General features: G+C 44.6%; 1 protein-coding gene across 3 annotated transcripts; it reads left to right on the forward strand.

The window, feature by feature from the left end:
* Window positions 1–974: 974 nt before the first annotated feature.
* LOC123054608 (disease resistance protein RGA2) lies at window positions 975–9813 on the forward strand. Of its 3 annotated transcripts, none has more exons than XM_044478413.1 (7): window positions 975–1456; window positions 2452–2769; window positions 3096–5658; window positions 5739–7635; window positions 7996–8053; window positions 9071–9114; window positions 9330–9813. In XM_044478413.1, exons 1-7 carry the CDS (start codon window positions 1405–1407, stop codon window positions 9453–9455), a joined length of 5058 nt encoding a protein of 1685 aa, XP_044334348.1. In that variant the 5' UTR covers window positions 975–1404; the 3' UTR covers window positions 9456–9813. The 3 variants fall into 3 exon arrangements, 1 of the variants encoding a protein (XP_044334348.1); XR_006426271.1 differs by lacking the exon at window positions 975–1456 and adding exons at window positions 1640–2291; window positions 8550–8662 and having other exon boundaries at window positions 2415–2769; window positions 5739–7750; window positions 7833–8053; window positions 9071–9813; XR_006426270.1 differs by lacking the exon at window positions 975–1456 and adding an exon at window positions 8550–8662 and having other exon boundaries at window positions 1641–2769; window positions 5739–7750; window positions 7833–8053; window positions 9071–9813.
* Window positions 9814–14784: the final 4971 nt, after the last annotated feature.

A 14784-nucleotide genomic window follows, 5' to 3' on the forward strand; every position in this document is an offset into this window, starting at 1 on the left:
GTGGCAACCTCTAAAGTTTTCAAATCATGGCAACTATAGTAAACCAGACCATACATGGCAATAACTGCAGTTGCCCAAAATGGCATCTGGCACTTGACCTGAGATGGCAACTGTAGTTGAGCAACCATGGCAACTGTAGTTGTCCGACATGGCAACTGTAGTTCAGCGACATGGCAACTGCAGGTAAACGGACATTGAAGAGGGTCCGGACCATGGCAACTGCGGGGACGCGTGGTGACTGTCACGCTGGACGTGCGGGACCATGAGGTAGGTGGCTGAGAGAGGTCGTGTGGGCGTTATGCATTTTGCCCACACGTAGGCGTGTGAGAGGGACCGCAAGGAAAAAAGGCGTGTGGGCGCTAGTTGTTTTGCCCACACGTAGGCGTGTGGGCTGGTCCTCTTAACGCCCACTCGTGTGGCAGTTATCGTCATCCTAAATCTATCTGACAAATGATGACTGTTAGATTGAGACACGTGGGACTAATTGTGTGGTGATGATTGGTTCATGCGTTTTGTGAAACTAATTGTTGGGTGCACGTAAAAAAGATCTTGTTTGATTGTTTAATAATAGTTGAAGTGATGAAGATTTTAGATAGAAGAAAAATATCTCTTCTATCTAAAATATTAAGGAAATGTGGCGTGCCTGCATGCTGCAATCGTGATTTTATCAGCAAAACTACTTTACGGGCGACAGATCCTGGCTGAACTTTGACCGATGGAGAATTTAACGGCGTTCAGAAAATTAGTGTGCGTAGGATTGCCGAATTTTCAATGGGATCAGCCGCGAAGGCTCACATGCACGTACAAAAAATCAGATTTTTTCGACGAGATTTTCTGAATATTTCCGCCTTGTTTTCATAAAGACCAAATTAACATGTACAGACTGTAGAGGTGCGCTGTTTTCCCCTATGAAAATGTGCACATGTAAAAAAATCCAGAGTTTTTTGACGAGATTTTCTAAATAGGAATAGCATTTCCGCATAGACCAAATTCACATTTTGACTGTAGAGGCGCGCTGTTCTGTGACCGGCCGCTACCCGAGCCGAGAGCAGTTCATCATGGCCTCGGCGCCACTCTCTTTCCATTGCCCCCTCGACCTCGAGCAGACACCTCTAGCGCGCATTTCCGCGCCGCTCCTAACCGCACCAGAATCCACCACCCGACCACATCGCGCCACTCATGGGCGTGCGCGCCTGCCCGCGTCCCGGCTACGCTCGCGCCTGTCCAGCGCGTTCGTGCCCTCGACGTGTTCGAGGAAATGCCCCACCGGAGAATCTTCGCCGGGTCTACGCTGGGTCCACGCGCGGGTGGTGGCCCTAGCAAGCACAGCCATCAGCGTCGGCGATCTCCATCCCAGCGTCCCGTCGAGTGGTGGAGGATCGATGTCGTGGGCTCATCGTGTTCATGGCTCTCCCCTGGCGCTGGTGGCTCACCCTCGCTGGTCCGCAGCACGCAGGTAAGAAAAGTCTCTGGGTTTTTTGTACCATACATGTTGCTTCCTTGGCCAGATTACCCATTCCTGCAGGCCAAGCGGATGTGCTGTTTGGTCATCTGCTCTGTTAACTGAACATACTATGGTTTTGCTATGGTTCCTACTGCCTTCAGAATTTTGGAGACGTACCCTACACAGGATAGCCGTTTGGGAATCTCTAGGCGCGCCGCATTCAAGGAATCGGACCGTGCAGTTGTTGCCGTGGCTCCGGCTTAGATAGCTGCGCGTGCTCTATGTACCAAAATTTTGTTGACAGGCACAAGCTTGTGTAGAAACCATCAAGATTAAGCATCTCATTAATTTGTCGATGGGTGCAACCGTGCAAGGTTGTGGAAACAATGGAAGCATCCCATTAGATTGTCGCCAGGTACGATGTTGAGCATACTTATCAGGAACCATCAACGTCAAAGCATCTACCGAGGATTCAATTTAAGCCTAGAGATAGCAGGACACATTGTGATGTTTTGTCCCCTACTGCTTGTATCATTTGTTCAGTATGCATATGCGTCCACAGATTCCTGTCTGCTACAGGACCACTGCTTATCCTTTATTCTCTTCTCTAGGCTCAGCTTCCACGAAAATATTTTGTGGTGGTCATGTAAAATCATAAGCTCGTCTTTTCCATATGGCTGACAGCTATGTCATGTTTATCAGTAAAGAGGAGTCTATTTCAGTCATACAATACTGTGGAGCCAAGACTTGAATCAAGGACTTCCATAGTTCCACGGCCGTGCGGACCCCGCGTCGAGCTTGCCATGAGGGGCATGTGTTTCAGTTGAAGGGATCCTAGTGTTACCTGGTAAAGTTAGCTGCGTTTTGGTGCACTGTTCGACTCTTCTCATTCGCTGAATTGCTGCCTGCCTTTTGGTTCACTATAGCTCTCTCCCCTGAGTCCATCTGTTTGGTTTCTCCACTGTGCAAGGCCTGTTTTTTCTCCTGCTGTTACTGGGCCGCCTTAGGTGTGCCAGGAGAGATGTCGGGGTTGCTTGGCACGGTTGTTGATGCAGCAATTGGATGGCTGGTGCAAAGCATCCTTGACAGCTTCTTTACTGGACGTATGGAAGCCTGGACTCGTAAAATCGGGCTTGCTGAAGATGTGGAGAAGCTCAAATTTCAGATGAGGGACGTGCAGATGGTTCTTGCTGCTGCCGAGGGAAGGAGGATTGACAATATGCCTCTGGCCCTGTCACTGGATGATCTCAGAGGGCTGCTTTATGACTCAGAGGATGTGATGGATGAGCTCGACTACTACCGACTCCAGCAACAGATCACTGAAGGTGATTCATTCGTCTCTCTTGTTCCACGTTTGTTGCTTTCAGCTTATTTTATATTGGTGTGACTGTGAGCGCTGCTTGGAGTATAGTTTAATATGCAACCATGAACAGCTCAATATCATAGGCATGATCCCTCAGATTATCTCTTGCTTAACTGTGATTTTTTATTCAGTGATACAACTTTTTGTTATTTTTCCTAGGCGAAAGGTAGAGCTGTCTTTACCTCATGGAACTTTTGTTAATTTTCAGCAGTTATATGATAATAATATTTGCCTTTGCTTAAGTGCTTTTCATTTGCTTGGCTCATAGCTGAGTTTTTTCTTATGCAGGGAAAGTTTGTAGTGCTCCCAGTGGTGCTAATCCTGAGGGAAGCTATGTGTTCTTATCCACTCTATCTTCTGTTGTTAAATTAGTATGCAGCGCCCCAAGCCATATAACTGGTTGGATCTTACGCGGCAGAAAAAGGAAACGTGAAGAGGAGGGGCCAGCTCACTGTAACATGCTGCCTTTTGAGATTAAAGATAGCATTTCTAAGAGGATCAATGTAATAGTGATTCTTCTATGCAGTAACCGCAATTCTGTGCAGGGGGCTCTTCAGCTTGAGAACTTGCGCCCCATGGCAACATCAAGTAAGAGTCTCAATATTTCCAGGGGTCATCGCATGACAACTTCTGTTCCGATTGAATCTGAGGTGTACGGAAGAGATGCAGAGAGAGACAAAATAATAGAGCTGCTGAGGAATGGAAAATCTAGTGATCTGAATGTTTTGCCATTAGTTGGCGCCATTGGTGGTGTTGGGAAGACAACACTTGCCAGATTTGTATACCGTGATCAAAGAATTATAGATCATTTTGATCTGCGAATGTGGGTTTGTGTGTCCACTGACTTCAATGAAGAGAGGCTAACACGTGAGATCCTAGAGCATGTATGTGAAGATAGACAAGAGTATGAAAATAAAAGCAATCCTGATGTACTGCAGAACATCCTTTTGAAGAAGGTCAGAAACAAAAGATTTCTGCTTGTACTGGACGATATATGGGAAGACAGAGACAGGAGTGGGTGGATTAATTTCCTGGCTCCGTTGAAAAGGAATCAAGCAACCGGTTGCATGATTTTAGCAACAACAAGAAGGAAATCAGTTGCAAAAATGATAGGAACAATGGTTGAGGTCGAAGTGAATGGTCTCGATGATAATGTGTTCTGGCTTCTCTTCAGAGCATGTGCATTTGGTGATGAGAACTACGAGGGCCGTCCTAGTTTGCAATCTATTGGGAAAGAGATTGCTAAAGCACTAAAAGGCTGTCCACTGGCTGCACGAAGTGTTGGTGCACTTCTAAACGCAGATGTTAGCTATCAGCATTGGATGACAGTTCGGGACAAATGGAAATCTCTTGAAGATGCTGATGATATTTTACCCATCTTGAAGCTCAGTTATGATTATCTTCCAGTCCACCTTCAGCGCTGTTTCTCTTACTGCTCTTTGTTCCCAGAGGACTACCCATTTGATGGGGAAGATTTGGTCCATGCTTGGATATCACAAAATTTTGTGCAGTACGAAGGCCGTACCATAAGATTGGAGAAAACAGGGCAGAGCTATTTGGAAAGATTAGTGGACTTGGGCTTCTTCCACAAGGATGGCTCACACTATGTTATGCATGACCTAATGCATGTATTGGCCAGGAAAGTTTCATCAAGTGAGTGTGCTACTATAGATGGATTGAAACCTCAGGCCATTCAACCAAGCGTTCGCCATTTGTCAGTCATAATTACTGATTTTGGTAAAGATGAACAAGGCAGTTTTCCTAGTGAGAAGTTTGACCAAATACTACAGGAAGTTAGGTCGTCTTTGCAAAAATTGAGAACCTTGATGGTGTTTGGGCGAAGGACCATACATTTGTTAGGTTCATTACATACTTTATGCAAGGAGGCAAAATGTTTACGGTTACTAAGAATTCGTGTGCCAGGTGGCGACATCAATTATATAAACAGTTTATTGAATCCATGCCATCTTCGCTATATAATGGCATATGGAGTCTACCAAAAACCTGCGTTTTGTCAAGTTCTGACAAGGTGCTATCACCTTCAAGTATTGAATGTGGGCATTTTTACAGGCGATCGTGATGTACCTACTGATATGAATAATCTTGTTAATCTGCGCCATCTTATTGCTCATGAGAAAGTGCACCACGCAATAGTTCGTGTCAGCAAAATGACCTCTCTTCAGGAATTAAAATTCAAGGTTCAAAATGTTGGTAGTTTTGGGATAGGACAACTTCAGTCCATGAATGAGCTTGTATTACTTGGAATTTCTCAACTTGAAAATGTGAAGACTAAAAAAGAGGTGAGGGGGGCCAAGCTGATAGACAAAGAGTATCTAGAAACATTGTCCTTGTCATGGGAGGATAGCAGCATGAGCTTCCAACCTGAGGCTGCCAAGGATGTGCTTGAAGGTCTTCAACCACATCAGAACCTCAAAACTCTAGAAATAACTGGATATGGTGGTGCTACATCCCCAACCTGGTTCTCCATTGTTTCCTCAGTTACCTCCTTGCAGGTACTTCATCTAGAGGGGTGCAGGGAATGGCAAATTCTATCAATTCGTGAAATGCATTCCCTTAGGAAGCTGACATTGATCAGGATGTTGAATTTAATGGAAATCTCAGTTCCTTCCTTGGAAGAGTTGATCTTGATCGGCATGCCAAAATTGAAAAAATGTACCGGTTCTTATGGAATAGAATTGACTTACCATTTAAGGGTTTTGATGATCAAGAACTGCCGTGAGCTGAATGAGCTCACTCTTTTCCAGAGTTACTCTTCTTTCGACGCTGAGCAGAAATCATGGTTTCCATCTCTCAGGAAACTCTCCATTGGGCAGTGTCCCCATATATTAAAGTAATTTTCTTCTCTCTAAATTTTCCTTTTCAATACATTTGCAAATTGTTGGGCACTTACTTTGATAAATGATGTTGCAGCAACTGGCCAATCCTCCCACTAAGTGAAATGAGGGCGCTCAGTGAGTTGGAGTTGATGGACCTACATGTTGTCGGAGTTTCAGTTCCTTCTCTGGAGAAGTTGGTGTTGACTAAAATGCCAAACCTGGAATTTTGCAGCAGTCTAACGACCCAAGGAGATCAAATGGGATGGTCATCCAATCTGCGTAGACTTACCATCCATGATTGCCCTTGTTTGATAGTGTCACATCCTTTTCCGCCTTCTGCTTCGATTTCCGAGATGTCCATCAGGGGAGTTCCGGGACTTGCAAAAATGAGTATAGACCATAGATGGTTAACTATCGAATCTACTGAGTTGAGTGTGCTAGATGACAGTATCCTGGCATTCAGTAACCTTGGGGGCATAAGATTGTTTCGAATAAGAAGCTGTCCAAATCTGATCTCTCTTTCAAGTGAATCTTTCAGCCAGCTCATCGCTTTAGAAACTTTATGTATACACGACTGCCCTAATCTTACTATGTCAAACATTATGCCAGAGGTTGTCCAGGAAAACAGCACATCTACAAGCAGCCTTGTCCCCCCATCTCTCAAATCTGTCAACATTAGCACATGTGGCGTAACTGGGAGGTGGCTATCTCAACTGCTTTCACATTCGCAGTCCCTTGAGGAGTTGCTGTTAACTGGCTGTCCGCAGATAAAGTTTCTATCAGTCATTCAACCTAGAGAAACGGAAGGGACCAGCAGTTTGGCTTCAGCAGTGATGACCTCGGCCCAAGATGAACATGAATTGAAACTGCCATATAATCTCCTATGTTCTCTCAAGGTGCTATGGATTCAGCAAAGCCTGGATCTGAAGTTCTTTGGGGGTAATAGACACTCTACAAGATTCACCTCTCTTACGCAGCTTTTCCTTCATGGTTGCCCCAAGCTACTCTCAATTTTGGTGGGTGAAACAAAAGATGATGGTACCATGGAGGTTGGATTACTCCCACCATCACTTGAAGACCTTAGTATCGGTCCTCTCCCAGAAAACTTGCAGTCATTCACTCCTGAAGGCCTTTTGTACCTCAAAAAGTTACGTCTATCTTATGGCCCATGTTTGAAGTCTGTACAGCTGCATTCCTGTACGGCCTTAGAGGAGCTGGATATCATGGGGTGTGTCCAGCTGACTGTACTGGAGGGCTTGCAGTTTCTCAGCTCCCTTCGAAGCTTGAAGATGGAGATGAATTCCGAGCTGTCTTGTGCATGGGATCTCAAACTGCAGGAACAAGAGCAGGGTGGGAATCAAATTCAGCTATTTCCTCGGTCACTTGATAAACTTGAGATCACGGCTGTCACGGACTGGGTCCAATCCCGTCTTCTGTCCTGCCTTCCTGCCATGACCAAATTAGCAGTACAGAGAAGTCCGGAACTGACGTCTCTACAGTTGGCATGCTGCACGGCACTGAAAGTGTTGGAAATTGGAGACTGCGACTTGCTTGCGTCGATCGAGGGCCTCCAGTTCTGTAGAAACCTGACATCCTTGAAAGTATTTAACTCCCCCGGCCTATCTTCCTGTTTTCAACTTTTGTCCGACCAGCAAGGTGTCTGTGAAGTATGGTCTGGATTGAAAACTCTTGTGGCTAGTGACGCATCTATCCTGTCCAGGCCGTTCTGCAAACAGCTGACTTCCCTAAGACGTCTACAGTTTGGCTCTGCGTATAGTGCAAGCTTGGTGAACCTAACAGACGAACAAGAGAGAGCATTACAGCTTCTAACCTCACTCCAAGAACTTCAATTCCTGAGATGCCCGAATCTCTTATCACTTCCTGCAAGCCTATATAGCCTGACCTCCCTCGGAACATTATCTATCGTACATTGTAGGAGCATCACAAGGTTGCCAGACATGGGCTTTGCACCTTCGCTCAGTAACCTTGAGGTAGCCTATTGCAGTGAGGAGCTAGGTATGGAGTGCAGAATTGCAGCAACTGAAAAGCTAAGAGTCACAATTGATTATGTGGATGTGAATTAATTCAACAGTATCTACTTCTGAGGTACACATTCGGAACATTTTTCCTACAGAGTTAGTCTACATGCTCACCCTCTTCTTGCTAAATGTAATTCATCTCTATCCAGGCTGCAGCCACCCGAGATGTTGTACACATTTCTGCACTCACTGTCACCAGCACATTTTGTGCAAGTGCCATTCACCCCTTTGGCTTTCCACAAGCTACTTTAGTCGCATGTGGGATGGATGCAGAAACCATGGTTGCAATAGGCTAGTCTTTTTGTTTATCAGGGGCATTGTGACCAGTTGCTCATCGCCATGAGCTTACGCTATAGCAAGCCTTACCATGGTATGCTTCTTTGTACTTCTATGTTTATCCTGATTAGCTTTGTTAGTGGATCAGTGCTGTAGACATGCAAAACTTGGCATATTAATCCTTCTTGGTTACTTTTTGATTAACAGATGTACACATTTGAGTATGTTTTTCTGCTACCTAATTACGCATCCCATCTTGTCCAATACTGTTAATCACCCTTCTGATCAGCACATGTCGATGCTGTTAGCTAGGCTCTTCTGCATGGTTTGATACAAAAAATGTTGTTAACTAGAAACATCATTGTGCACTCTCAGACAATTTATTATTGTATAATTTCTTCTGTTAAGCATTAAATTGGCTCGTACTTCCTATTTGTAGTTGACTTTCAGCATGAGGCATGATTTAAAATTGTAGGAGAAACATAAAGTTTATTAGTTACCACCATCTGTCTCATGATGCAATTTCGCTGTGAAAAAAGGATGATACTTAGCAATAGGTTTGTTGCTGAAGTGTTGTTATTTTGCTCTAGGTTTGCTGTTCAGCAATATTACATCACGGCATTGGAATCTGCGGTCAACCAGGACTACCTGTTGAGTGATGAGTACACATTAACTTGACGATTCCATGGCTCAACCATTGCAGGTACATTCTGTTTATTGTTTGATTGTCGTCAGGCCTTCATCGCTAGGCACCTTGTCTGATTCATCTGTTGCACCTTATCTGACATTCATGTATATTTGCCTGCTTTTATATGGTGGGCATTTGTTTCAGATTTTGGCCAAGTAATATCATAGTATCCAAAGAAAGTGAAGTCCAGAAAAGAAGTTTGCTAATGAAAAAAAACTATGCCACTGTAGCCAACTGTATAAATTTTATGTTATGAATATGAAATCACTCCAGGGCTCCTGTTAGCATCTTCATCATCCTATAAGCAGAATGAATTAGGAGCTTGTTTGATAGCTATTCACCTTTGCTAGTCTGGAGCCTGCAACATGCATATCTATTCTAGGTAGGCCTGAATTTACTGATGAATAACTTTGATGGTGTCAGGTGTGTATTGGCAGTTGGGCCATGCCCATGAAAAACTGAAGAAGGTACAGCAAACCAGTCGGTGACGACCTCCTACGAGACTGGAGGCCGAAGTCAGCCGAGGGGGGCAGCAGCAGAAGCAACTCGTACGGAATATAGGACTTCTATATATAAACCTGCCGGGAACTAAACAAGTCATAACACCAGCACACCGTTTCGTTTCGCTTCCTCCATCGTCTGCTCATCTCATGACCTCCTCTACCGCCTTCTCGCTTCCCAGAAGCGCAGTGGGAGACACTCAACCCGTGTTATCGACCAAGGTCGGGTCGTTACTGAATTTGAAGTTGCTGGAGATGTTCTCGCCGAGCTCGGCGAAGAGGGTCTTCTCGCCGCTCATGTAGTTTGAGGCACCCCTGTTGAGATACCAGGCCTCGTAGAAACCATTAGCTAAGATGATAGGAAAAGAAGCCACCCTGTTTGTATTCTATAAGGAGGCAACAAATATTTCCAAAGCTGAAGTGCTACCATTTGTGGAACAGAGGGAGACCACACCCGGATTAAAGATGGAAAGTAGAAATACAGTAGAATGACGACACCACTCAGTAAGAGTTGAATTTGTACTTTGCTATGCGACCTTCTGTGCCGAGATTCCATTATCTGCATTGCATCTGATTGGGCACTAGAGGGTATGGCTTGCAAGTGTAGGTGATCTGCTCCAATAACTGTGCCTTGTAGAGACAAAACTTCTATATATGTTTTTTGGTTTATTATCTCCATGCACACTTGATCATCGACAGAGCTTAGTCTAACGACCGAATCTTCGAAAAGATTGTTGTTTGCAGAACATGATAAGATCAAGGCAAGGACATCATTTTTTGGGGGCGAAATAGTACAAGGGCATCAACCTAACTAGTACTCACATTATCTTGGATAATTCATCCTGGAGCCCGGGCTCATCTGCACCTGATAAGCAAAAAATTAAAAAAAAATACTAGAAAAATTCAAAAAAATCCAAAATTTTTTCGGGTGGTAGATAAGTTGATGCGTGAGGTCCGCTCCAAAATTAAACCCATTTGGACATCTGAGTAGGCCTCGGCAAAAAAGACAAATCGGGTCAAAACAGTTTGTGAACAGTAAACTTTTTCACAGACCCCGATTTTGTCTTTTTTGCACAGACTTGCTCAAATGTCCAAACGAGTTGCATTTTGCAGCGAACCTCACGCACCTAATTATCTACCACCCGATTCTTTTTTGGAATTTTTTGAATTTTTTTTCTATTTTTTTTCGATTTTTTCATTTGGCCCGGGCTCATCTGAGCCCGGGAGCCAAATCGCCGCACTCCATTATCTTACCCTTCATTGTATCTAATAATGCGTCGTTGATACTATAAAACTCACATGATAGACCGTCACCCGAGACAGTTCAACAAAACCGTTAGCAATTACATGATGTGAGACAACACACTCATGGTTTTTTCTTCTTGAAAGCCTCCTGTAGTAATTAAGTTACCTAAGATCATTTTTGTAATTTAAACTGACAAGGTTTTATGCTCTCAATCGAGAATCTCCACCACTTCCTAGGGCCGTAAGCCTACTTTTCCCCTCAGAGCATCTCTAGCAGATACGGTAAAGCCGTGTCCTGCAAAATATGTTTACGAGTGGCCTGTAATTTTTTTTATGGTACCGTGAGGCCTCTGATTGCGGGACGAGTTTACGGGATCTGTTCCGCGCTCGAGGCCTCGCGGTACCGCAATTCTTTCACAACATTCTAAATTCTAGATTTTCAACGATATGAACCGAATAGAATCATAACATAAATTAAACATATGAATATAAATGGTTCGAAAGGTAATTCACAATACAACAATGATCTTCATTACAACAAATCTTCAAATTCAAATACTTTCTCCGTTTTATTTACTCCGCGTATTAGCTTTGGTCACAGTCAAGCTTTATAAACTTTGACAAAGTTTATATACAAAAATATTAACATATACAATAACAAATAAATACCATTAGATTCATTATTGGATGTACTTCCACATCATATAGATTTGTTATGATAAATATTTATATTCTTTTCTATAAACTTGGTCAAACTTTAGAAAATTTGACTTCAGTCAACTCTAATATGCGGAGTAAATAAAAACGGAGGGAATAATTATTACAACACCAAATTGTTCAAATCACACACAAATACATATGTATAAAAATGGGAATCTATCTCCCATAGAGTTGCCGGTGATGCTCAATAAGATCATCCCGGAGTTGGTAGTGTGAAGCACTGCTCTCGATCTTCCGGTAGGTGTCAAGAAATGCAGTGATCTCATCTGCCTCCCTAGTAGGCTTCACATGGCTACCAACATTGTCATAATAAAACTCCCAGTCCAAATCCCTCACATCCTCGATGATCATGTTGTGTAAAGTTACACAAGCAGTCATGATGTTTCTAAGGCATTTCTTATCTCAGAAGTGAGCGGGACCTCAAACAATGGCAAATCGAGCTTGCAACACACCAAATGCCCTCTCAATATCCTTTCAGCAAACTTTTTGTGCACCGCTCACTTCTGGGATAAGAAATCACTCAGAAGCAAGATCGGACCCATTACAAAGCACCCCTACCATTGCAAGACCTCAAGCAATGGAAAACTCAATCAATATGAATAAACCCCATTGTTTTATCCTTAATGGCAACAATACAAATATGTGTCATGTCCTCTTCTGTCACTGGGATTGAGCACCGCAAGATTGAACCCATCACAAAGCACCTCTCCCATTGCAAGACAAATCAATCTAGTTGGCCAAACCAAATCAATAGATCAGAGAGAAATACAAAAATATAATAATCATGCATATAAGAATTCAGAAAAGACTTAAATAATATTAATGAAAAATCTAATCATAAACCCACAATTCACCGGATCCCAACAAACACACTGCAAAAGAAGATTACATCAAATAGAACTCCAAGAACATTGTATTGAAGATCAAAGAGAGAGAAAAAGTCATCTACTCCCTCCGTTCCGAAATAGATGACTAAACTTTGTACTAACTTTAGTACAAAGTTGGGTCATCTATTTTGGAACGAAGGGAGTAACTATTAGCTATGGACCTGTATGTCTGTGATAAACTACTCACGCATCATCGGAAGGGTAACAAGGAGCCCTCTGTGGTCGATTCCCCCTCCGGCAGTATCAGAGAAGGCCTCCAGATGGGATCTCGAAGGAACAGAAACTTGCGGCAGCGGAAAAAATGTTTCGGGTGGCTCTCCGATGTATCTGGAATATGTGGGAATTTATAGAGTTGGAATTAGGCCAGGAGGTGCCATGAGGGGCCCACAAGCCTACGGGGCGCCCCCCTGGGGCGCGCCTGGTAGGCTTGTCGCTGCCTCGTGGCACTTTAGGTCTTCTCCGGAAGCTTCTAGGGTCCCTTATGGTCCAGAAAAAAATCATCAAAAAGTTTCGCAGCGTTTGGACTCCGCTTGATACTGACATTCTGAAAAGCCAAAAACAAGCAAAAAATAGCAACTGACACTGGGCACTAGGTTAATAGGTTATTCCCAAAAATGATATATAATTGCATAATAAACATCCAAGATTGATACTATAATAGAATGGAACAATAAAAAATTACAGATACGTTGGAGACGTATCAAGCTCGAAGGTACTCCAGGCCAAAAAACCGGATCATTGTCTTCGCAAAGACCTGGGCGCATTTGATGGTGGTACCTTCTCCAATGCGAAGATATTCATCGGCATAGTTGGCGGGAACCCCTTATGCAACCACTCTCATCGCCGCTGATATTTTTTGATATGCACTAAACCCAAGCAAACCGGCGAAATTCCTACGTCGAGTGAAAAACGACAAATTTGCTCGCAAGCTTCAATGATGCGAACGAAAAGAGGCCTACACATTCGGTATCGCCTATGGAATAGGTGAGCCGGATATGTCCACAAGATGCAACAACACTAGGCTGTTGAATCTAGGATAATCTTTTCTATGTCCGAATCATCCGACGACGGCGAACTCCAATCCATCTAAAAAAATGCACGCCCGTGAATTTCTCCCGGATCTCATTGGTCGAAATTGAATCAAAATAGTTGGCGGGCATTGAACATACCTTCCCTCGAGGCAAAGTCGCCCGCCCCTTTCTTCTCCCCTATCGGCCAAAGCAAAGCCGGCCGCCTCTTTCTTCTTCCCCTCCGGCCGAAGCAAAGCCGGCCGAAACCCCTTCCTCCGGCGCGTGCTGCTACCCCTCGAGCGATTCCGTGGCTCACCGGCACCGGAAACAACTGGAATCTGTCGGCTACAAGACCGCGCGCCAAGCTCCAGGGCGGATCCATGGCGCCGGCGGCGGCCACTAGCCCGCGGAAACAAATGGGCACACTCGGCCTCCAAATCTGGTGGAATAGATGCGACGCGGCGGAGCTAATGGACGACGCGGGGCAGCTGGGGGCACCAGGAACTGGCGGGGATATGCGGCGGTGGCGAGTGAGGCAAAAATGGCCTTCGTGCAAGGATACAGGAAACTACAAAAAGAGGGGCGACTCTCGTAGATATGACGGAAATGGCCCATACTTTGCATGATCCCGAAAAAAATACGGGATGGCCGATTCTGTGGGATCTATCTGGGGCCGAGAAAACGGCCTCATCCGCTAAATCAATGGTTATTATTCTGGTTGGCCCATTTTACGGGATCTGCTAAAGATGTTGTTAGATGTCCTCATCGTCGTCCATCATTGGTGCATCACCGAAAAAAAAACTCCAGCCCATGTTCAGTCACGACAGCCTCGGCCCTCGGCGCCGCTGCCTTCTCGTCCCCGGAGTCAGACTCCCTTCGCGCGCTTCCCCGCCTTTCCACCCGCCCGCCATCGCGCCACTCATGCCGCAAGCGGCGTGCTGAAGAGCGCGCGCCTCACCGCATCCTGCCCACGCTGGCGCCGCGCGCCCGTTCGGTGCGTCTGCGCCCTTGATGTGTTCGGGCCTGGTAGGCTTGTCGCTGCCTCGTGGCACTTCAGGTCTTCTCCCGAAGCTTGTAGGGTCCCTTATGGTCCAGAAAAAAATCATCAAAAAGTTTCGCAGCGTTTGGACTCCGCTTGATACTGATATTCTGAAAAGCCAAAAACAAGCAAAAAAATAGCAACTGACACTGGGCACTAGGTTAATAGGTTAGTCCCAAAAATGATATATAATTGCATAATAAACATCCAAGATTGATACTATAATACAATGGAACAATAAAAAATTACAAATACGTTGGAGACGTATCAAGCTCGAAGGTACTCCGGGCCAAAAAACCGGATCATTGTCTTCGCAAAGACCTGGGCGCATTTGATGGTGGTACCTTCTCCAATGCGAAGATATTCATCGGCATAGTTGGCGGGAACCCCTTATGCAACCACTCTCATCGCCGCTTATATTTTTTGATATGCACTAAACCCAAGCAAACCGGCGAAATTCCTACATCGAGTGAAAAACGACAAATTTGCTCGCAAGCTTCAATGATGCGAACGAAAAGAGGCCTACACATTCGGTATCGCCTACGGAATAGGTGAGCCGGATATGTCCACAAGATGCAACAACACTAGGCTGTTGAATCTAGGATAATCTTTTCTATGTCCGAATCATCCGACGACGACGAACTCCAATCCATCTAAAAAAATGCACGCCCGTGAATTTCTCCCGGATCTCATTGGTCGAAATTGAATCAAAATAGTTGGCGGGCATTGAACATAC

The sequence above is a fragment of the Triticum aestivum genome, chromosome 2D (assembly GCF_018294505.1).
Source record: "Triticum aestivum cultivar Chinese Spring chromosome 2D, IWGSC CS RefSeq v2.1, whole genome shotgun sequence".
In the NCBI taxonomy this organism is placed as follows: domain Eukaryota; kingdom Viridiplantae; phylum Streptophyta; class Magnoliopsida; order Poales; family Poaceae; genus Triticum; species Triticum aestivum.

Excerpts from the sequence above, each read along its gene's own strand:
- LOC123054608 (XM_044478413.1), top strand. The coding sequence starts at position 1,405 with ATGGCTCTCCCCTGGCGCTGGTGGCTCACCCTCGCTGGTCCGCAGCAC. Across the intron at positions 1,457-2,451 it reads CGCTGGTCCGCAGCACGCAG|GTGTGCCAGGAGAGATGTCG; the intron begins GTAAGAAAAGTC and ends GGGCCGCCTTAG. Across the intron at positions 2,770-3,095 it reads CCAGCAACAGATCACTGAAG|GGAAAGTTTGTAGTGCTCCC; the intron begins GTGATTCATTCG and ends TTTCTTATGCAG.